The sequence below is a fragment of the Saccopteryx leptura genome, chromosome 1 (genome assembly GCF_036850995.1).
Source record: "Saccopteryx leptura isolate mSacLep1 chromosome 1, mSacLep1_pri_phased_curated, whole genome shotgun sequence".
Taxonomy (NCBI): domain Eukaryota; kingdom Metazoa; phylum Chordata; class Mammalia; order Chiroptera; family Emballonuridae; genus Saccopteryx; species Saccopteryx leptura.
Window position 1 is genome coordinate 232,532,552 of NC_089503.1, and position 23,208 is coordinate 232,555,759.

A 23,208-nucleotide genomic window follows, 5' to 3' on the forward strand; every position below is an offset into this window, starting at 1 on the left:
TGATAACATTATATTGAATGAAATAAGTAAATCAGAAGAAGCTAAAGACTGTATAACTCCACACATAGGTGGGATACAAAAATGAGACTCATGGACATAGCTAAAAGTACAGTGGTTACCAGGGGGACAAGGGGAGGGGAAAACAGAGGGAGGAAGGGGAGGCATATAAAGAGGGACACATATAAGGTGATGAAGGATGATGTGACTTTGGGTGATGGGTACACAACATAATTGACTGTCCAAATGTGTGAAGATGTTTGCCCAAATTCTATGTACTCTTATGACCAATGTCACCATGTTAAATTTAATTTGCTAAATAAATAAATAAATAAATCTCATTTTCTAAGTGAATAATCTAATTCTAATAAATTTACTACAAATAATCACAGCTACCTCAAAACCTATTAACATTTAACATATTCATGCAACTTTACTAGGTAGAGTTAAAGCAGTAAATTATAATTACATGACTTTGGATTAAAAAACATTAAATGATGGTTAATTCTTAAAAAAAAAAGACAGGTTTTAGGATTTCATGTATTTACTACTATCATTGTTTTGAAAACATAGAAATTATAGATCATAAAAAGAAGATTAAAGATTACCCTCATTATCAACCACAGATAACCAGTAATAAAATTTTTTTTAGGTTCTTTCTGTCTTTTTAAAAATATATATATAAATATAATATGTTTTACTACTTAAAAGACTATTTTATTATATAAATTTTAAAGTACATAAACTATTCCATATTATTAAATATTGCTTTTTAATTTTTTATTATATATAACATTATGGTATATATTTTGAAGCATAAATGTGCTCATCAGTAATCAATAATTATTTCTTTAGAATATGTTTTTGGAAGTAGAATTACTGCATTAATTAATAGAAACATTTAGAAATATTTTTAAGGCATATTGTCAACTTGCCCTCCAGACTCTATCTTGATTTATAGCAATAATATTAGAACACCTCTTTCTAAAGTTGAGAAGATTTCATTTCACTTGGGTTCAGTCAACTTTATATAAACCCCATTCTACTGAACATGGTATTATTTTTCAACGACTTGCATTGAGAAGCATTCTCAAGACATATGTAAATCTTTAGATGAAGAAATAAATAATTTTGGAAAGGCTAATGGCCCATGGGTCTTTCATATTGTATTTCAGAGGCATTAAAGTTCTTTTTAGAAATATTGTGACATATTGTTTCAAACACATTATTATTTTTTCCCCAGAATTTTGCTTCCGGGCACTATGAGAAAGCTCTGCTTGCCATCTGTGCTGGGGATGTGGAAGACTACTAAATCAAGGAAGGCTTTGGACGACTGTGCACTTCTCTTTCTATACATGTCAAATAGAGATTTTTGTCATGAGTTTGCATTGTTAGTAGCATTGTAACAAAACTATACAATCTTATTTCCTCTTCTATCTTAAAAATTATTCTAAGCCAGAAAACTCTACTGATAAATTTATGTGAGACTAAATTTTTGCTGATCTAAATCAACAATTTGTTAAATTGTATATGATGAAATAATAAAAAAATGTTACTGCATTGAATTAGACTTTATTTCAATGTGAGTCATCAACTCCCTACAACGAGACTTTGCTTACAGCTGTCCCTAGCATGCTTTGGGAGACCAGGAGAAACACAGTGTGTGGCCATGCCCCTTAGAAGAATTTTCAAAACTCTTGTACAAACTCAGTTAAGCTAAAGTGAATATGTAGATCCACCTTTAAAAGAAAATAGAGGTATAATACAGCAAAATGCAGTCAGGTATATGCTTACCAGGCTTAGACGTGCAAGACATTTGAATATAAAAACAGCTGTGTGTGTGTGTGCACACACGTGTGTATTTGACAATCACTCTGATAAAAGCAATTTATCTCTTTTTTTTTTAACATTGGTATCTAAACAACCAGTTGCCCATTGTTTTTGCTTTTACTTATTAACATCAGCAACCAAGTTTTTTAAAAGTGAAACGCTTTGTGCCATAAGAACAGCTTAGTCCCCTGGGTATTTCAACATTTAGTAAAATAGGAGTGACAACAACAACAAAATACTCACTTAAGGCAGATTTGGGAGAGACTCTAGATTAATGCCACAACCTAGCCTAGAATAAAAGCAGAAATATGGATCTCCGAGCCCACAACAAAGGGCTCCCAGCATCAGTAAGGGAAACACAAAAACCAAGATCACAGAAAGCAGTGATTAGGGAAGTTGTGCAAGGAAAAATGAGGACATATATGCAGTTAATCTAACTGGTGAAACAGAAGTGCTATATTCTACATGGACCATTTTTCAATTGCCTGTAGCCCATTTCCTACAGATCTGTTTCTACCAGTCTTAGGAGAAATGAAAAACATACCAGAACCTGGTGTCTGACAGAAGAAATGACACAGGACATTTAGCACACCACGATTGGGTACATGAGACATTCCAGACTTCCAAAATCACTTTCAAGATTGATAGTGGAATACAGTGTGTCCGTAAAGTCACGGTGCACTTTTGACTGGTCACAGGAAAGCAACAAAAGACAATAGAAATATGAAATCTGCACCAAATAAAAGGAAAACTCTTCCAGTTTTATACCCTATTCAGTGCAGTTCAATGTGGGCTCACGCACAGATTTTTTTAGGGCCCTTTAGGTAGCTATTCCTAGACTCGTCACTGACTGATGGCCACCAGAACAGGGTTTCTCCACCAAACTGCCAGTTTCCTTCACCTGCTTATCCCACAGAGTGATGTTAATCCTATGTGGTGGCGCTTCATTATAAACGTGCTGATATTCACGTTGCACTTTGGTACGGATTCGAATTTAGCAAGCCACAGAACACACTGAACTTTCTTCTATACCGTCCACATCTCGACTGGCATGGCCGTGGGCTGCTCCGCTGTATACACGGTGTTATGTCATCATCTGCGCATGCGCACATGCTGCCACATCATCCTACAGAAACTGGGAGGGTTTTCCTTTTATTTGGTGCAGATTTCACATTTCTATTGTCTTTTGTTGCTTTCCTGTGATCGGTCAAAAGTGCACCATGACTTTACGGACACACTGTATTACTCAGCCATATAAAAAAATGGAATTTACCATTTGCAACAGCATGGATGGACCTCGAGAGCTGTATGCTAAGTGAGTAAGTTAGTCAGAAAGAGACAAATATCACATAATTTCACTTATATAGTGTGTGGAATCCAAAGGACAAAACAAATAAAATAGAAACAGACTCAGATCCAGAGAACAGATTAATGGTTACCAGAGGGGAGGGAGATTGAAATTAAGTAAAAAGTATAAAGGGATTCAGAAGTACAAATTGGCAATTATAGAATAGTCACTGAAGTATAAATTACAGCATAGAGAATATAGACAATATCGTAATAACTATTTATGAGACTAAGTTGGTACTTGAAATATCAGGGAGATCACTTTTTAAACTATACAATTGTCTAACCACTATGTTGTACACCTGAAAATGATACAAAATAATACTGAATATAAGCTGTAATTGAAAAATAAATTTTTTAAAATTTCAACTTACTGCTATGTCATTTTAAATTGAGTTTGGTTTCTGGCCAAAAGTAGTAATTGTTTGAAACATTTGGTATAGTGCTAAAACTATTTTTTCTTTTTTTTTCCTCACAGATACAGAGAGAGAGTCAGAGAGATGGGCAGATAGGGACAGACATGCAGGAAGGGAGAGAGATGAGAAGTGTCTATTCTTCATTGTGGCACCTTAGTCCATTGATCGCCTTCTCATATGTACCCTCACTGGGGGACACAGCAGAGCAAGTGACCCCTTGCTTAAGACAGTGACCCTGGGCTCAAGCCAGCAACCTTGGGCTTCAAGCCAGTGACCATGGGCTCGTGTCTATGATCCCACACTCAAGCCAGTGACCTCAGGCTTTGAACCTGGGTCCTCCACATCCTAGTCCAACGCTTTAGCTACTGTGCCACCACCTGGCCATGCAAGTTAAAATTCTTAAAGGAAGAAAAATATTGTTAGAATTTCTGATGAGAATTTAGATATTTAAATAAAAACTTTTCTCACTAGTACATCGTTAAATTGTTCAACAAATTGTAAAATCTGTACTTTAGCTAGGTAATACTTCTTTGGCAGGGAATGAAAATCAAATAAAAAACAAATCCAGACTTCAATAATGAGAGACTTTATTTGAAGAAACTATTGCAACAAGTGGCATGGCCAATTGCATAGGGAATGGACAGCTAATGAAACAGAAAAAACATTCTGCCTATGAGATTTTCAGCAGTCTCCAAGGATAGCCTGAGAAGAATTTTAATTTCTAGGGATAAAAGGGAAGGCAGATCTGAGGGAATGGCATGAATGTGTCATATGATTGGAGAGTTGACCTGGGAATGTCGGTCGTTGACCTGCCCAGTTATAGTTGATCTGAGATTGGACAGTTGATGGGGAAAAGTTGATCTGAGAATGTCTCCAGGCAGTTTTCAGGAGGGGCATACAGGTAGATTAAAGTTCAGGACCTGTAGGGAGGGGAGAAGCTTGAGGAAAGTTGGTCAAGACAAGTAGGCAAGTAATCTTGTCAGCAGGAGAAAACAATTCAGCTAATCATTTATGAAACAAAGAATGGGGATTTGGAGGATATGTTGAGGATTGTCCTAGATAAAAAAGGCGCTCTTCTGCAAGTCTAATCTAAGTCAAATAAGAAAGGGTGGTTCTCTGCAGTAAACCATTTCCTGAAACACAAAGAGCAAGAAAATTCTGGACCATCTTTGTTTTCTTGGACAAAGTTTAACATTCAGTCTTGTACTCTTCTCTCTAAGATTTGTTTGAATGCTTTACTTAGTTGTTTAAATGCTAACACAACATTGTCATCTTCGTCATCACACAATTCACTCAGTGAAATCCTGTAAAAGATTAAGTGTTTAAATTATTATCACTGTCATTTGTACTTGATGTTTAGCTGGTTATATGATCTTCAAATGCAAAAATGTTTACTATACCTGATGGACTGAACAGCAAGTGCAAAATTCCTGATTAAATTAAAAGCATCTCCCATATTTAACCTATAGAAAAAAAGACAAAGTCATACTTAAAGGAATAACTTTTTGGGGGCATGTTTTCAATCTGCAGTAAAGCTTACTTTACTTATTAGTAAATCATAATTTACTACCTAGTAGCTGACTTTTTAACAAACAAAATAAAAACAGATATGGAAGACTGCAGAGAAGAGTTTGTTTTCTTTGTATCTAGTATTTTATTATGCTCAGTTTAGTTCTAAATTGGCAAAACTAGTAAAGAATCTAATCATTTATCAGGAAAAAAAATTACTTGCAGTGCTTTTATATAATAGCATACTATTATCAACAAATTTAGGGTATATTTCACATGTTAAAAACAGTGCTTAATATCAGTGTTCTCACTGAAAATGCAAAGTAGGCAGCTCCAAGGGCCCATCCTTCCAGAGAAACATCAACAATATATATATCAAGCAAAAACTATCACAATTAACTTTGTCAGAACTCTGGAAGATAGTCAAAGGTTTAACTCAAATCTGAAAAGGGTTAGAAAAGGTAGGAAAGCTTTGTGACATCTTTATGTGCCCTTTCCCGGTCTTCCTTCCAGCTTAGGGGCAGTCTGTGTTCCCATTGTGGCCCTGATCCCTGGTTCTGGAGGAAGCAGATCTGGCCCTGTTAACAAAGACTGTGTTTCTCTGTCTGTAACCTGTCTGGGAGCCACGGAAAGGACTGAAAGGAGGTACTTGTCTGGGTTGTGCCCAGCTCAGCACTCAAGAAGGAAGGAAGAATAGAAAAGCAAAGGAACCACTGCAGCTGCCCAGGGCAAAGATCACAGTTGAGTCAACACAATTTCAAGTGTTTCCAAGTAAAAGGCATCTCATGACTCTTCTTTAATTATTTCATCATAACAATCCAATTAAAAAATGGACAGAGGACCTGAATAAACACTTTGCTAAAAAGGACATACAGATGACCATTAGACCTATGAAAAGATGCTCAACCTCACTAACTGTCAGAGAGATGAAAATTAAAACTGCATTGAGATATCGCCTCACACTTGTCAGAATTGCTGTTATTAATAAATCAACAACAACAAAAAAACAAGTGTTAACAAGGATGCGGAGAAAAGGGAACCTCCCCTCACTGCTCATGGGAGTGCAGACTGGTGCAGCCACTGTGGAAAGCAGTGTGGCATTACCTCAGAAAATTAAAAATGAAACTGCTTTATGACACAGAAATTTCAATTCTGGGAATTTATCTGAAGAAACCCAAAACACTAATTTGAAAGAATATATGCACCCATATGTTCACTGCAAGCATTATTTACAATAGCCAAGATTTGGAAGCAGCCCAAGTGGCCACCAGTAGATGAGTGGGAAAAAAGGCTGTGGTATATGTGTACGAGAGGGACCAGGTTGACCAGCACTGCAAAAATGGGCGGTTTTTATAAAAAGGTTTGCCATCACGGTCATAGAAAGAAGGAAATCTTACATTTGCAACAGCATGAATGGACCTGGAGAGCATTATTTTAAGTGAAATAAGCCAGTCAGAGAAAGACAAGTACCATATGATTTCACCCATATGTGGACTATAATTTAAAAAATGAACTAAAAAAGCAAAATAGAGACAGAGTCTCAGCAGGCTGACAGCTGTGGTGGGTGGGGAGAGGGACTAGATGAGAGAGGAGTGTAGGGATTGATCAAAAAAAGACAAAAAGAAACAACTTGTGGAAACAGACAACAGTGTAGTGATTGCCAGGGTGAGAGAGATGTGGAGACTATAGTGAGAATAAATGGTGATGGACAAAGACTTGACTTAGAGGGTGAACACACAATGAGCTGTTCAGAGATGGGTAGTAGAACTGGGCACAGGAAATCTGTATGACTATGTTAACCAGTGTCACCTTAATAAATTCAATTAAAAATTAAAAATAAAACAAATTATTCTCATAAGCTAAATGCCCCGGAACAAGAAACATTAATTACACAAACACATATATCTATAAAGAATGTTAAAACATAAAAAAGACATACCAGTTATCAAAAGTGAGTGCTGATAGGGAATGGTTTCTGTAGAAGTTCAGTACATAACCATTCAGTGGACACTTCCTTCCATTCATATCATATTTATTCAACCAAAGGAAAGGAACATTTTTAACATTCATATCAATTGTTCGTAACATAGCCTGAGGAATGCAGAGATTTCAGATTGTTAGTACTTTCTTTTGAGATATGTCTCAACCTATTATACAATTTGATTATTGTGGTTCATTACATCTAGCTAACCAAAACAATAACTCAATATATTTTAATAAAATATTGTAAAAATGCTCAGTATATTAATATTCTCTAAAACTTCAATATAAAAGAACAAATAAAGTCAGTAAAAACATCAATTCCAAAATATTAAAGTTATTTTGAAATCATAAAAAATGACATATCTAATTTTTTTCAGAATTAGAATAGATATAGTCATTTTTACAGTCTTAGAAATACACTATAAATATTTTTAAAATCATTTTTCCTGAAAAAATATTTGTGAGCTTGCAAATATGTTTGTATCAGCTACATATAATAGTAATAGTGCTTGTTCTTTTTTTTTCCACACACATCTATTTTTCTTTCAGGATATAGGTATCTGACTTTGTCCAGTGATACAGTCACAGTCATTGGAACTATTTCCATCAACTAGCTATGGAGAAGCTGTCAGGCTTCTAGGACGGCAGTCTCTCTACTCCCAATCTTTTGTAGTAAACGAAGTGGTTGTTGAAGGTGCTTGATATATATTTATTGAGTTTCTACTCTGTATTGCACCATATTTAGATGCAGGGATCACAAATATGAAGCAAACACAAACTGCCCTCAAATGCTTTATAGCAGGGATCCTCCAGTGTTGTGTTTTGTTTATTTGATTTTTTTTTTAATTTTTATTATTTTTTTAGTTTTTTCAATGACATTCAGCAATAGTTTCTATTAGTTTCAGGTGGACAACATAGTAGTTAATAGTCACATTCTTTTTTTTTTTTTTTTAATTATAATTTTATTTTTTTAATGGGGCGACATCAATAAATCAGGTTACATATATTCAAAGATCAACAAGTCCAGGTTATCTTGTCTTTCAATTATGTTGCATACCCATCACCCAAAGTCAGATTGTCCTCTGTCACCTTCTATCTAGTTTTCTTTGTGCCCCTCCCCCTCCCCCTTTCCCTCTCCCTTTCCCCCCTCCCCCCGTAACCACCACACTCTTATCAATGTCTCTTAACATTCTTTACAAAGTGTTTGCCCCAATCATTCCAGTATCCACCTGGCACCATGCATAGTTATTATAGTATTATCAGCTATACTCCCTAGGCCAGGGGTCCCCAAACTTTTTACACAGGGGGCCAGTTCATTGTCCCTCAGACCATTGGAGGGCAGGACTATTAAAAAAAACTATGAACAAATCCCTATGCACACTGCACATATCTTATTTTAAAGTAAAAAAACAAAATGGGAACAAATACAATATTTAAAATAAAAAACAAGTAAATTTAAATCAAGAAACTGACCAGTATTTCAATGGGAACTATGGGCCTGCTTTTGGCTAATGAGATGGTCAATGTGCTCCTTTCATTGACCACCAATGAAAGAGGTGCCCCTTCCGGAAGTGCAGCGGGGGCCAGATAAATGGCCTCAGGGGGCCGCATGTGGCCCGTGGGCCGTAGTTTGGGGACCCCTGCCCTAGGCTGTACTTACATCCCCAGGACTATTTTGTAACTGTCAGTGTGTACTTTCCAGTCCCTTCACCTTTCAGCAATCCCCCAATTCCCCTCCCAGCTGGCAATCATCAGTCTGTTTTCTGTACCTATGTGTCTGTCTCATGTTAATGTGTATTTTGAACTCAGGTGTTCTGAGGTGGTTCCTCAGATCCCTCATTTCTAGCATGTGATATGGTGATGCTGCTGGTGACTAGTTCGCCCCTGGAGTGGCAATGGCTTATCCTATAGTGACTCACACAAGGAAGATAACATAATTCATACATGATCATTAACTGAGAGAATAACATTCTTTTCATTATCTAACTCAATTCTTTTTTTATTTTATAACTACTTTTATAGTAAAAAAAAAAGAGAGAGAGAATTTTTTTTTCCCCTTCAGAGAAAGTGACAGCATTCTGGAATATGAATAAGATGGCTTTGTTTTTTACTGGACACTTTACCAGTATTATAATCACACTGAATTATTTCTCTTAAATGATAAATAGGACACAAGAAAGTTTTACAGCACAATTTACATACGTCATTCACTACGTTAGTATCAAATAAGTCTTGATCGGTTATGTGGGACAGGCATGCAAAGGGGGAGACGGCGGCTCTGCCCTCGGTCCCGGGCATCAGGTGGGAGGCCAGCTCAGAGTCTTCCCAGTCCTTATCTGAAAAGTCTAATTAGAAACCAAATAAGAAAATAATTGAAAACTGCTCCCTTATTCAGAAGAAATGATTTAAAACAAATCATACTTGCTTATTCCATTACTGCTAGGGAAATTATTGAAGTGTTGTTGTTGTTGTTTTTTAACCAAAGTAGTACCTTAAGAGAAAAATGTAAGAATTGTATTGCCAGATGATTACTGAGATGTTCTTCATAAAATAAAATCATTCTGGCATCTGCTAGTAGTTCTATTATTTGTAGTTATCAATTGGTCCAATTGGGGAACTCCATGTCCATCAACTCAGAAATTAGAAAGACACTATGGACAGAGTAGACAACATGCTTCATTGGACCTTCGTAGATCTGAGGAATGCCAGTCAACAACCAGCGCCATCCACCTATGCTTTAGAAAGGATTTCATTATCAATTGTAGCTATGGAGCTACAAAAATTGCAGAATTTCTCATAATAGAGTTAAAATTGACATCATTCCCCCTTTCTTACACTAACTCTATTTTCACATTCCAACAGAAGGGAGGAAATTCCTACTTCATTCACTTGCACGGAAAAGTAATCGAGGACTATTTCTAGGTTCTGTGGTGCTCACTCATATTACTCCAGGCCTGATTATGCGTTTGGGAAAAGGAGTCATTGTCATGTCCATCTCAAATGGTTCCCTATGATCTCTATCTATCATCTATCTATCTATCTATCTATCTATCTATCTATCTATCTATCTATCATCTATCTATCATCTATCTATATCTATCTACTATATCTATCTATCTATCTATCTATCTATCTATCTATCTATCTATCTATCTATCTATCTATAAATCTTCCCTTTTACTTTTCTCCATTTCTTCGTCCTCTGACTTCTTTCTATGGCAATAACACTTGTTTCTGTGTGTCTCACTGTTTCTCTTCAAACAACTCACCTTCTCTCTTCTGTTGCTCTCTCTGCCTGGCTTTGTCTGTCATGTTTGTTCTTTTGTACCTTTCTCTGTAATGCTGTCTATTTTCTGTCTCATTGTCTTTGTCTGTCTCTCTTATCTTTCTGTCGACGTGCTTGTCTCTATTTCTCTATATCTATTCATTTCTCTATTTATACCTAGTTCTCTGTCTCTGTCTCTCTTCATGTGTGTCATTCTATGTACTGATTCCCCTATGTATCTCTGCCTTTACTACACACACTTCTCGGTGTCTGGCTTTGTCAGTATTTCTGTCCATCCATTTCTGTCTTTCAATATCAGCTAAACATCTACCTGACTACTAAGAAGATACATTCTACTATTTTCTCTATTATGTGTGGTAACTTAGAGAGGATAGAATCCCAAAAGAAAGGCATTGCTGATTCTTCTTGGGTTAGGCAAGTGCAATTTCACTCTGGGCTTTGCATTATGAAACACATTTCATTGAAAATGGAAACAATGTTTTCTAATTTAGCTTTATCCATAGTATTGTCTTGTAAATCATTCAATCACTCTCAAATTTAGAAGACAAATACAAGTGTTTAATGTTTGACTCTTAAACCTACAAAATTAAAGTTATGATAGGATTTACTAACAAGTAACCTTATAATTTTTAACAGTTATAATTATCTGACATTATTTGTTTTAATTAGAGGTAGTGGTTGCACAATATTTTACTGTACCAAATGCTACTGAAGTGCATACAGTACTTGGAAATTATATCATTGTATATCATATGAATTTCACCTCAATTAAAAAAACAGTAAAAATTATGCCTATTATTTGTCACTGTTATTTATTTACACGTCACTTCTTAGAAATTACATTCATTTCCTCGTGTTGATATAGCAAATTACCACCAATTTTGTAGTTTAACAAAATCTAAATTGATTATCTTACAGTGCTGGAAATCATAGATCTGAAATGGGTCTCACTATGCTAAAAACAAGGTGTAGTCCTCAGAGCCATATTTGTTCCCTGCAGCCTCTAGTAGAGACTCTATCTCCTTGCCTGTTTCAGCTTCTAGAGGCTGCTGCAGTCTTTGGTCTGTGGCCTCTTCCATCTTCAAAGCCAGTGATAATTGGTAAAAATCTTTCTCATATCACATCTTTCTAATGTGAATGAAAAAAAAAAAAGAAAGACAGGGCTACAAACTAAACCTGACAAGCTCATGACCTTGTAAACTCAGAGATTTAAAGTAACCACATAGGATGGTCTAAAATTAAAACTTTCTAACTAAAAGTGGTTCATAGTGTACAGTCATGTCCTAGGGCAGTGATGGGCAATCTTTTGAGCTTGGTGTATCAAAATTCACCAAGAAACCGAGCATAACTCGGTGGTGTGTCACTTTGAGAAAAACAGCCTAATTGGAAGTCCCAGAACTAGATGCTCTGTGCCGGGGTTCTGTTGTTTTGGTCTACAGACCTCTGGCACAGAGTGTTTACACTACAGCAAATGTTTTATCCTCGGCTACTGCACCTGGCCGTGCAGATGCCGAGGATGAAACGTCCTTCTCGGCAAGGGGCCCCATACTTCTCTGGTATGCAGCTGCATGTGGCCACGTGTCATTGAAAATGGCTACACGTGTCAGTGCTGACACGCATGTCATAGGTTCGCCATCAGGGTCCTAGGGTGGTATTTTTCTCTAAACAAAGGTCAATGTTTATGTACCATAGTGGAGCCTGTCTGATGTCTTTTGTATCCACAATAAAGTACCTTTGAATATAAGGGTAATCTTTTCCTACCCCATCCAACCTCAGGACAGATATCCCACCAAAGCAGGAACCAACAAACCCCTTGTTATTATTATCATGTTAACTATTAACTCTCTTATTCCTGTCTATGTGAAATAAGTTTCAGTATATACATTTTTACTTTTTACCCAACTCCAAAGATTCCCCACATTGCTTTCTCCTAATCTATCCCCAATCAATTTCATGTAACTTCCTTACATCTTCCCCTGTAATTCTACTGTGTAAAGTAAGTGGTGAAACTGCCATTTTCCAGAGCATTTTCTCAGTTCATTGAGACTTTGCTTTTTGGCAATTGTCGAGAGTTTGGCTCAAGTAAACTCATAAAAATTTTTTTACAGATTTGGATGTTTCTTATGTTGACACTAACTCTGATACTTTTGCTTCTCTTTATTTTTAATCAAAAAGGCTCTCTTGATTACATTGGGCCCACACATATAACCCGGTATAATCTCCGCATCTCAAGATCAGTTGATTAGAAAATTTAATTCCCCCCTGGCTGAGTAGCTCAGTTGGTTAGAGTGTTGTCCTGACATGCCAAGGTTGCTGGCTGGATAACCAGTCAGGGCACACACAAGAATCAACCAATGAATGCATAAATAAGTGGAACAACAAATTAATTCCTCTCTCTCTCTCTCTCTCTCTCTCCCCCCCCGCCTCCCTTCCTCTCTCTAAAATGAATAAATAAAAATTTTAAAAAATAAAAGAAATTTTAAGCCAGTCTGCAATCTTAGTTTCCCCTTTGCTACATAATATAACTTATTCTCAGGTTACCATGATTAAGACTCAGACATCTTTGGAGAGAGACTTACTATTTCGCCTACTATAGTAATCAACTCAGGGAAAAACAGACAAAAATAATTTTATGTACAACTCCAAGTCCCAAATGTAGGAAATAGCCTGGGAATACGTACATTCTTTCCCATGAAGTTGACTCATTACTAGCTAATTTCTCATTCCATGGTTGAATTAACTATTTTCTCTTTGTCCTATATAAGCCTGACTCTATCTAGAAATATAAATAAACCAAACCAGAATTTATTGCTCCATTTTCTATTTCCTCCTACCTTCTTCTGGAAAACAAACTCTGCCCTCTTCCCATTTTCACCTTCTCTTTCAGTCCTTCTATCTTTCCATTTTAGGGCACTAAGTAAATTCTCTACTTCCTATCCCTTTACTTTATGTATCATAATAAAGTATTTGAATTTTTCTTATTTTTCTTTTCTTTTCTATTTATTCTGTCCTTTACTCAAAGACATAGGCAAAACCTTATCTTTTTAATGCTCCCCCATAATACTCAAGGAAGTGTAGCATACTCATGACCAGTAATAAATATGCCAATATTTCTTTTCTTATATTTCTAATTTTATTCAGGTTTGACAGTTTAACTAGTTAGGAACATCAATAGCTTCTAAAAAAAAAATTGCATCCAAGCCCTGGCTGGTTGGCTCAGCGGTAGAGCATCGGCCTGGCATGTGGGGGACCTGGGTTCGATTCCCGACCAGGGCACATAGGAGAAGTGCCCATTTGCTTCTCCACCCCCACCCCCTCCTTCCTCTCTATCTCTCTCTTCCCCTCCTGCAGCCAAGGCTCCATTGGAGCAAAGATGGCCCGGGCGCTGGGGATGGCTGCTTGGCCTCTGCCCCAGGCGCTAGAGTGGCTCTGGTCACGGCAGAGCGACGCCCCGGAGGCGCAGAGCATCGCCCCCTGGTGGGCAGAGCATTGCCCCGGTGGGCGTGCCAGGTGGATCCCAGTCAGTCGGGTGCATGCAGGAGTCTGTCTGACTGTCTCTCCCCGTTTCCAGCTTCAGAAAAAAATCCAAAAAAAAAAAAAAAAAAAAAAGCATCCATAGGAAAGAGATATCTCAGAATAAATTTAGACAATTACATGGTCTGTTAATTTATAATGACATCAGAAAAATATAGAAATATTTTAACTAGTGTAAAAACAAATCTATGGCAGTTTAGATAATTACAAATAACAGGTTTTCAGCATATAATTTCCACAGCATAAATCTAAAGGTTTGTGTTAGTTTTCTGTATATTCTTTTTGTAATAGTTTTATCCTTATTCTGCCAAGTTTAGTTTTAACTCAAAACATTTACATTTATTTTCTTTGATGGACTTCACATTCTGTTTATGGACATTTACAATCTTACCAATTTCTGAGAGAGGTAGTTGGTTTTCTTTTCTCATGTCAGCTAACTTAGAAATTGTTAGGAGGAAGGAACCAAAATTCTCTTGAATTTTCTTGTTGTGTTCCTCTACCACTGCGGCAAATTCTTTGGGAAGATCATCTAGAATTACCTTGGAACAATAAATTAGAGTACTGTGACTTAGAAAAAAAATGCAGAGGATTACCAAAGTCTGTGAGACACAGGGTCATAATATATTTGAAAGTCTGAATAAAAATATTTTTAATTGTAAATTCTATTATATACATACAGAAACTAAAACCCTACTATTATAGTAGGTAGCTAGCTAGGTATCAACAAAAGGGAGCAAAACTGGCTAAGCATGATTAAATCTAAAAGCTACAGCTTCACCAACACCCCAGGGGACAGCTGCCTGCTCTTCAAAGGGACGTTAATCCCCAAGTTGGCAGGAAAGACCGGTTTGCTCATCTCTCCTGGGAACAACCAGTTCATTAGCCTCAGTGGTGGAAATCAGAGGGTACGCACTGGTTTGATACCTAATTTTTGCTGAGTTCAGCAAACCAGTTGTTAAAATGGCTCTTGTAATCAGGGTTCTCTCTAGGGTGGGTGCTTGGGCAGCTGCCCACTATGAAAATCACAAATTTGCATTCCTTACTCTTTTTGAACATTCATCTGTGCAACAGCGTATTCTAAGTGCCTGTAGTAATATTCATTCTGTTCACAAGTGACAAAAATTGAAAGTGAGGATACCAAACAAGAAGCAATATGAAAATAGCTTAAATAACAAATTTATTGTTTTTTGTCAGGTATTATTTAATATTTTTCCATTAATATTTTATAACTTTCTTATAACATAATCTAGTTTTGTGTACCTCTTTTATTGTTCTTACTTGAGTATTCAATGCATGAAATAATAAACTACCTTTCAGTATATCATATTTTTATACTTACAACGATCATTAGGGCAGAGAGCTGGTTGTTAAATTGTTTGAACCCCACCACTGGTTAGCCTGGATTATGGGGTTGGGGTGGGGAATAAACAGTGAGGGAGAAACTCCTCTGTTGAGGCGTGCACGGTAGAAGTCAAAATGGTGACCATAAAGGGGAGAAGTCTAGTCAGGGAAAATCTGGGAAAAGGATTGGCTAGGATAAGGGCATGAAATCCCAGAAAAGCCATAAAAGGGATAGATTGCTGGGGTAGGCACCAGGAAAGTCCCAGGAATATCAAGGAAAAAGACTGGATCATTTGAAAGAAGTCTACTTTCACCCAAGCCCAAGGCAATATAAACAAAGCTAAACAAAGGCCCAACCGGGCAGCAACCATGCACTCTCTCCCTTTAGCAGCCTCATGGGCCAAATATGTAGTGCCAATCACAGGCTGGACAGGAATAGATAATGTGCTAGACTACTGGAGCCTCGGGCGCCGGGCTGATGACAGCACAGTTTTAAGTCCTGATTCTTCTTGTGCACTTGGTAGAGGCAAGTGTGACATGTGGACCCAGAGGATGGACTTTTTCCACAACAAGATGGAGCTGAGCCTCCTGGTCCTGGATGAGACATCGGGCATGGTGCACCTGGGGCAGTCCTTTGTTTTGCTCCAAGAAATCCTGCCACTATACCTCAAGTCCTCCTACATGTGTATTCCTGAAATGCATTGCCTGCGATACCGTGAAAGAATCCTATTTCCTTTGGCAACACTACCATCCAAGAATATAGGCTATAAAGATTTGGGTGAATAGTATTTCCTTCTAGCTGTTTCTATACAAATTTTGTTGTCTTTAGTTTCTCTCCTGTCTAATGTTTATACTCAACATTATATCTGGAGTATATTCCCATGTCATGGAATATTATTTGAAAAGATGAATTTTAGTAGCTACATACATAATATTGCCACATACAGGTTTGCTAAAATTCATCTCACAGGTCTCTTTTGTTGGATATATATAGGTGGCATCTAGTTTTCAATTATAAATAATTATGCCTGTTATGATTTGAATGGTGTTGCTCCTTAAAAATCATATGTTGAAATGCTAAGGTTCAGAATGTAACCTTATTAGGAACTAGTGACATTGCAGATGTCATCAGTTAAGATGAAGTCATGCTAGAATAGGAAGAGCCCCTGATCTGACTGATCTCCTTATAAAAGGGAAAGATTTGGTTACAGAAGCATGCACAAAGGGACAGTGCCTTGTGACGTGAAGGTGGAAATCAGGGCAATGTGCTTATAAACCAAGGAATGCCAAAGACCCCCCAGTAGCCAGGAGCGAGGCCTGGGGCAGACTCTCCCTCAGTCCTCATGGGTCACCAACCCTGCTTTGACTTGCAGCCTCCAAAACTGAGACAGCAAAGTTTTGTGGTTTAAGCCACCCAGTTTGTGGTGCTTTATTATAGCTGCCTCAGGAAACTAATAAAATAACATTTGACATCATTTTGATTATATCATTACTATAAATTCCAAGAAGTAAACATACTACAGTAAAGAATATTTTAAAGGATGTATCTATTTACAATCCTGTCAACATAACTCTCAATTACAACATTTGCCACATTAATAAATAAACTATAGTTTTTTTGTTAATGTCCATTTTTTACTATTGGTAGGATTATTTTACATTTTATTTTTTCATAAATTTGGTATATGAAAAGCTATATATTTCATTACATTACTCTTGTATTTGAAAACTTACTAAACTGTCATTAATTTTGAACATTTTTCTGTTGATCCTTTTGGCTTTTTTAGCAGACATTTCTACTGTAAATAAAAATAATTGTCAAAATAAGAGCTAACACTTACTGAATGCTTCCTAAATGCTAAGCACTGATATAAGCACTTTGGATATATTAATGAATTCAATCCTTATAGATAATTCTTTGAAGTACATATTATTATGAGTCCCAATTTACAGATAAGTAACAGGCCTGGATAAAGAAATTTGCTTAAGGCCACCCATGCGTTAAGTAGCACATCTGGGAAGGAGTCCAGGAATCTATCTGGCTTTAAGTTACTCTTCCATATTTCACGTTCACAATGTTTACCTTTCCCATAATCATATCATATTTTTATTTCTTGTAATTAGGCAATGAGTAGGATTCCCTGAACAATAATTTAAATGGCTGTTAGACTAAGCATTCATATCTTTTTGTTTCACATGAAATATTCCTGTGGCCAATAATTCACCATTAAATGTAATGATTCAGGTTATCTTCAATGTAATAAAAAAAAATCCCATGTTACTCACTTGCAAAAATCTCTAACAGGAATAGACTTTCATATTTTAACAAGACTGCAATCTTTCCCTTATCCGAGAAGTCATTGCATACACCAAGAACTGATGGAGGCATGATGAAGAGGCAACTCAAGTGAATGACAGCAAAACTTTGTTATTGAGAAAATGCGATTGTATTGCATGTTGCAATGGAAAGATTTTACATAAAAATTACAAGGTTATGGTATACATATATTTCTTACCACTGAATGAGAAAAATTCTTTTTATACTTTTTCACACAGGGAGGAAGATACAGTCTTCCAAAAAGGTGTGCCAGCACCACCACTAAGGTTTCCATCACATCTTTAGAAAAGCTCTTTTGGCCTGTTTAAAATAAAGAGTTTAATTTTTTCAAAACTTTAGAGAACAAAACAAAATATACTAAGCCAGTTCTTAACAATTAAACTTAAAATCTGAAGTGAAGACACATTTGGAAAAAAGTCACTTTCCGATGTTTGGTGAATTTTTAAACACATTACAATATTACTTTATAATAATGCAGACTAATTGGCCTCCTATTGGCAGGGACACTTGGTATCCTCCACTCTTTGCTGTAGGAAACCTCCTTCTCCCAAAATAAATAAATAGCCTGACCAGTGGAGGCACAATGAATAGAAGGTTGACCTGGGACACTGACGTCCCCGAGTTGCTACCCCAAGGTCTCTGGCTTGAGCACGGACTCATTGGTTTGAGTGTAGGTGCACCAGCTTGAGCACAAGAACATCAACAGTATCCTGGCTTGAGCAAGGGGTCACTGGCTCAGCATGAGTCCCCCAGTCAAAGTACATATGAGAAGCAAGCAATGAACAAATAAAGTGAAGCAACTATGTGTTGATATTTCTCATCTTTCTCCTTCCCCTTTTCTTTCCTGTCCCTCTCTCTAAAAATAAAATAAAATAAAATAATAAATAAATAAATAAATAAATAAATAAATTGGACAGACATTTAGCCTTTAATTCTGAAATTGCCCTGGATTACATCATGGGCTTTAAACTTTCCTTTTGCTGCTTTGTTCTACTCAGTTTTCCTACCTCTCTTCAAAGCCTACTAGGAAATGAAGGCCTTATACTGCCTTCCAAATTCCTTATCTGCCATTCAAGGCTAAATGTTAACCCGCACCCTCGCTGTCTCTGGCATACCTTACAGTCCAGAGAAATCTCACAACTACTCCTATTGACATGTTATAACTTGATTTCTCTCTCCCTGGAATATTTCCCCCATATTTCCATATGCCCATATCCTGGCAGTATTATAGGGACAACCTATGTCTGAGTCTTGATTTTTAATCAGCCACAGATTTTAACAGAGTGCCACTGCCACCCCGACAGCCACCCTGAGACCTTGAAGACAAGCCACACTACTGCAGAAATCAGAGCATTAAGAGTGACGCTCCTTGCGTGCGGAGGACCTGGGTTCGATTCCCGGCCAGGGCACACAGGAGAAGCGCCCATTTGCTTCTCTACCCCTCCGCCGCGCTTTCCTCTCTGTCTCTCTCTTCCCCTCCCGCAGCCAAGGCTCCATTGGAGCAAACATGGCCCGGGCGCTGGGGATGGCTCCTTGGCCTCTGCCCCAGGCGCTAGAGTGGCTCTGGTCGCAACATGGCGATGCCCAGGACGGGCAGAGCTTCGCCCCCTGGTGGGCAGAGCGACGCCCCCTGGTGGGCGTGCCGGGTGGATCCCGGTCGGGCGCATGCGGGAGTCTGTCTGACTGTCTTCCGTTTCCAGCTTCAGAAAAATGAAAAACAAAAACAAAAACAAAACAAAAAAAAAGAGTGACGCTCCCAGATTTCCAGTAAACAAACAAAACACCTTATCTTGATACTTTTGTAATAATAGCATTATGGCAAATTCTTTCAGTATTTTCTATTCCTTTAACATTATGTTATATTATTCACAATATTTATAAAATATATAGAATTTAGTGAGGATTACTTTCTATGATCCTTTCATAAAAAAATATAAATTTATATGGACCCAAGGCTTTATGGTTTGATATATTAGTAGTTGTAAGGTATATAATATAAATTTTTCATTAATTTTCATGTTCTTTTAACAATTAGAAATTTGCTGAAAATAAGATGAACAATGGGATATTCATTACACATTTGAATTGTTCTAATTAGAATCACATCACTTTAATTCTCCACAGGAAATTACATTTTACTATGTTAAAATTATATAAAAAAGAAAATAAATTTATCATTTCAAAAAAGGCAGTTATTACAGAAGACAACACTGTGATGCCAATATATTCTTGCAGCTTATGTTTGACTTTGAACTGTTACTTTATATTTACTATGATATAGGTAATGATTAAGACTTACATGTGAGAATATCACAAAGATACCTGTATTTCATATCAATAACCAGATAAGAATGAATAATTAGTGATTTTACATGTCCTATTGTAATTCATTTATATATATATATATATATATATATATATATATATATATATATATATATATATATATAACCCTATGATTGCAAACCAATAACATTTATTATTCTTTTTTTTTTTAAGGTAAATTTTTTTTTTATTTTTATTTTATTTATTCATTTTAGAGAGGAGAGAGAGAGAGAGACGGGGGGAGGAGCTGGAAGCATCAACTCCCATATGTGCCTTGACCAGGCAAGCCCAGGGTTTTGAACCGGCGACCTCAGCATTTCCAGGTCGACGCTTTATCCACTGCGCCACCACAGGTCAGGCCATATTTATTATTCTAAAGGTTTATTTTTCAAATTTAACACACATTAAATAGTCCTTAGAATATTTACAATACTTTACAAATATACCGTGCATACATTAATATTTTTATACATATGTAATGACATAAAATAAGAAAATATTCAAAATACATTAAGAGAAAACACAGTTTGAAAACCACACCATCTAAATTGAATGCATTCTTGGGAGTATACAGATATATGTAAACACACATGAGGTCTATGTGTATGCTTGCACACACAATTTAATAAGTAAACGTTGGGAAAGAAATATTTGCTTACCATTTATAATGGTTGGAATACACAACTTGTGAAATAAACGTTTCTCTAGAAAGCTTACTAAAACAAAGTTTGCAGGTTCATGGTAGTGCAAATGGGATACAAGTCCAGAATATCCAATGGGAATACATTCTTGATTCAGGTATCCCTATAAATTAATATTAACACATTAACTTCAGTCTCTAGATCTTAGAAATATCGAACAAATAAGTTGTTAATAAAGGGCATTTTAGTAAAATGGAGTTAAACATGTGCACTAACACCTTAATTTAGAGGCAATAGGTTTAAATCTTACCTCTCTGATCAAGAATTGCAGTGAATATATAAAGTAAAACTTTAGCATGCACTTGATCTTTGGTCGCTTGAAGGACATCAATGAATGTTGGAGAACCGACAATGCCTATCCATACATATATCAAAATATCAAGTTAGATATTAAAGAAATTTATAGTGTGCCCTCCAAATGTAATATCCAAAAAAGAACTAAACATTTCTATTATAAAACAGGGTAATATAATACACAGTTATGTCCTACATATAATGTATGTTTAGATTTTTAAATTAGGCATTGAACATTGCTTTATTCAATAATGTTGCAATTATTATATTTATTATAATTAGACATTCCATAGTGTTTTATATTATATGTGTGTGTGATACAAAATGGTAAAAAAAAAAACGAGGGAAAAATAAATAATTACACCTCTATGTACAATAGGTAAGAAGTAAAATCAGCTATAAGAAGACAGACCAATAATTATGAATGTTTCAGTACTTCTTACATTTTTCAAGTCAGTTATTTCTTTGGAATTTTTATTTTCAAATGTTTTAGACCACATATATAATAATTACAAAAATATGTGTGTTTTTTTCTAACATATACAGAGCCTAGTGGTAATTACAACAGGACAATCATGGGCTTAATTTACCATATGTTTGAAATTATGAAAATTAAAAGCATAGTTTTGTGTTAAATAAGCATACTACAAAGTAGAATAAAATGTTACCATGAATTTATTTATACTACACTGTTATTTTCTTCAGCTTATGTAATTTATGTAACTTATAAAATTGAACTTAAATTATTATATTTATTAAGTAACTTAAATAATATGAAACAGTGTACCTTTGCTTTGGCATCCTCTTTGTCATCCGCTTTGGCAACTAAAAGCATGAGTCTGAGAACCAAGGTTATACTTAGAGGAAACTGACCCTTCAGTTTGGGCACATTTGACTTTAAGAGCCTTTCTATCTTAGGTAACGGAATACCATAGAAGAACACACTTCCTATTAGATCTTCTCCACGCCTTCCCGCACGACCAGACATCTAAAAAGATGATCACATAACATTTTTAAATCATTTCAAATCTTTTCTGTAAATGGTAATGTCTAACTTACCTATATACCACATGAAACATTAAACTTTCAATGAGTTATTTTTTGCTTGGTATATTAAATTTAGCCAAGTTTAAAATATTATTTTATTTTACAAATATATTACTAAAGTGTGTTTGCATTTTTGTTAATGCCTATGTTTTGAGATCATGACTTAAAATAGGGGCAATTTCTGTCTTATTTACCAGTGTATTTCCAGAAACTAGTCTGAACTGAGAACACTGTAGACACTCAAATCATAATTGTAAATGCCTGTTATCTCTGAGTTCTCAGAAGATATAATTACCTCTTCTTCATACTAGTTTTCTTTAAAGTCAATAATATTTATCAGAACAGAAATATTCTCAAGTACTGATCAATTTAGCCTGTCAATAAGTGCTCAACACATCTTTAAATATAATCACATTCATACAATATCATTTATTTAGAACCCTTTTAAAAATATAGTGATAGTCTCCAAATGTTTCAGAATAAAAATGATTTCTTTTGGCTTACTAAATAGATATTCCCAGTTACTATGTATGCAAATGTAACACAGTCAGATTGTATAACTACCTGTCGAAAGTTCAAGGCATCCAAAAAAACAGAATCTTCCATAAAAACAACAGATTTACATGGCATATTAATTCCCAAAGCAAGGGTGGAAGTAGCTGTTACCACCTAAGGGTAAAGAGTAGAAAAATAATAATAATTTAATATGGAATACATAAATGTATGTATAACCTTTAAATACTGAACATATTAGATCTCCTAAAATCATTTTTCTTGAGTAAAACTCTAATGGGAAGCCAATGTCATCAAAAATACAAACTCTACGTTTTATTTTGGAATAAATATCTATTCCATAGAGATCTGCATTCACTTTATTGGTTTCCTTAATATTACAATTATCTAGCATTTTTAGATTGCAATAGGATGTGAAATCACACTCAGTAAGCTTTTAATTTTTTGCATAAATAAAACACTAGGTTGTAAAAGGAGTATTACTTATACATACATAAAAACATTTCTAAGAAAACAGCAGGGTATAAACTTGGTGAGAGATAGCAAGAACACAAGCAATAAAGAGTCACTCTAGGCCTTGGGTGGTTGGCTCAGTGGTAGAGCTTCCGCCCAGCATGTAGATGTCCAGGGTTTGATTCCCAGGCAGGGCACACATGAGAAGCACCTATCTGCTTCTCCACTTCTCCCCCTGTTGTTTCTCTCCCTCCCCCACACCCTGCAGCCATGGCTTGACTGGAGCGAGTTGGC

General features: G+C 36.0%; 2 protein-coding genes across 4 annotated transcripts in view; one reads left to right on the forward strand and one right to left on the reverse strand.

Moving 5' to 3' along the window:
* The window catches only part of ANXA10 (annexin A10), a 76,042-nt gene extending 74,490 nt beyond the window's left edge, over positions 1-1,552 (forward strand). Inside the window, exon 12 of the mRNA XM_066387862.1 lies at positions 1,241-1,552. Coding sequence (XP_066243959.1) covers positions 1,241-1,309 — 69 coding nt within the window. The 3' untranslated portion in view covers positions 1,310-1,552. The remainder of the gene's footprint in view (positions 1-1,240) is intronic.
* A 2,617-nt stretch (positions 1,553-4,169) lies between these two features.
* The window catches only part of LOC136407109 (probable ATP-dependent RNA helicase DDX60), a 105,020-nt gene continuing 85,981 nt past the window's right edge, over positions 4,170-23,208 (reverse strand). For all 3 annotated transcript variants that reach the window (XM_066387739.1, XM_066387722.1, XM_066387731.1), the window contains 10 exons: positions 22,513-22,617; positions 21,689-21,889; positions 20,858-20,962; positions 20,566-20,710; positions 17,760-17,881; positions 14,294-14,441; positions 9,285-9,427; positions 7,039-7,190; positions 4,991-5,053; positions 4,170-4,894 (listed from right to left, as the gene is read on the reverse strand). In XM_066387739.1, coding sequence (XP_066243836.1) covers positions 4,786-4,894; positions 4,991-5,053; positions 7,039-7,190; positions 9,285-9,427; positions 14,294-14,441; positions 17,760-17,881; positions 20,566-20,710; positions 20,858-20,962; positions 21,689-21,889; positions 22,513-22,617 — 1,293 coding nt within the window. In that variant the 3' untranslated portion in view covers positions 4,170-4,785. The remainder of the gene's footprint in view (positions 4,895-4,990; positions 5,054-7,038; positions 7,191-9,284; positions 9,428-14,293; positions 14,442-17,759; positions 17,882-20,565; positions 20,711-20,857; positions 20,963-21,688; positions 21,890-22,512; positions 22,618-23,208) is intronic.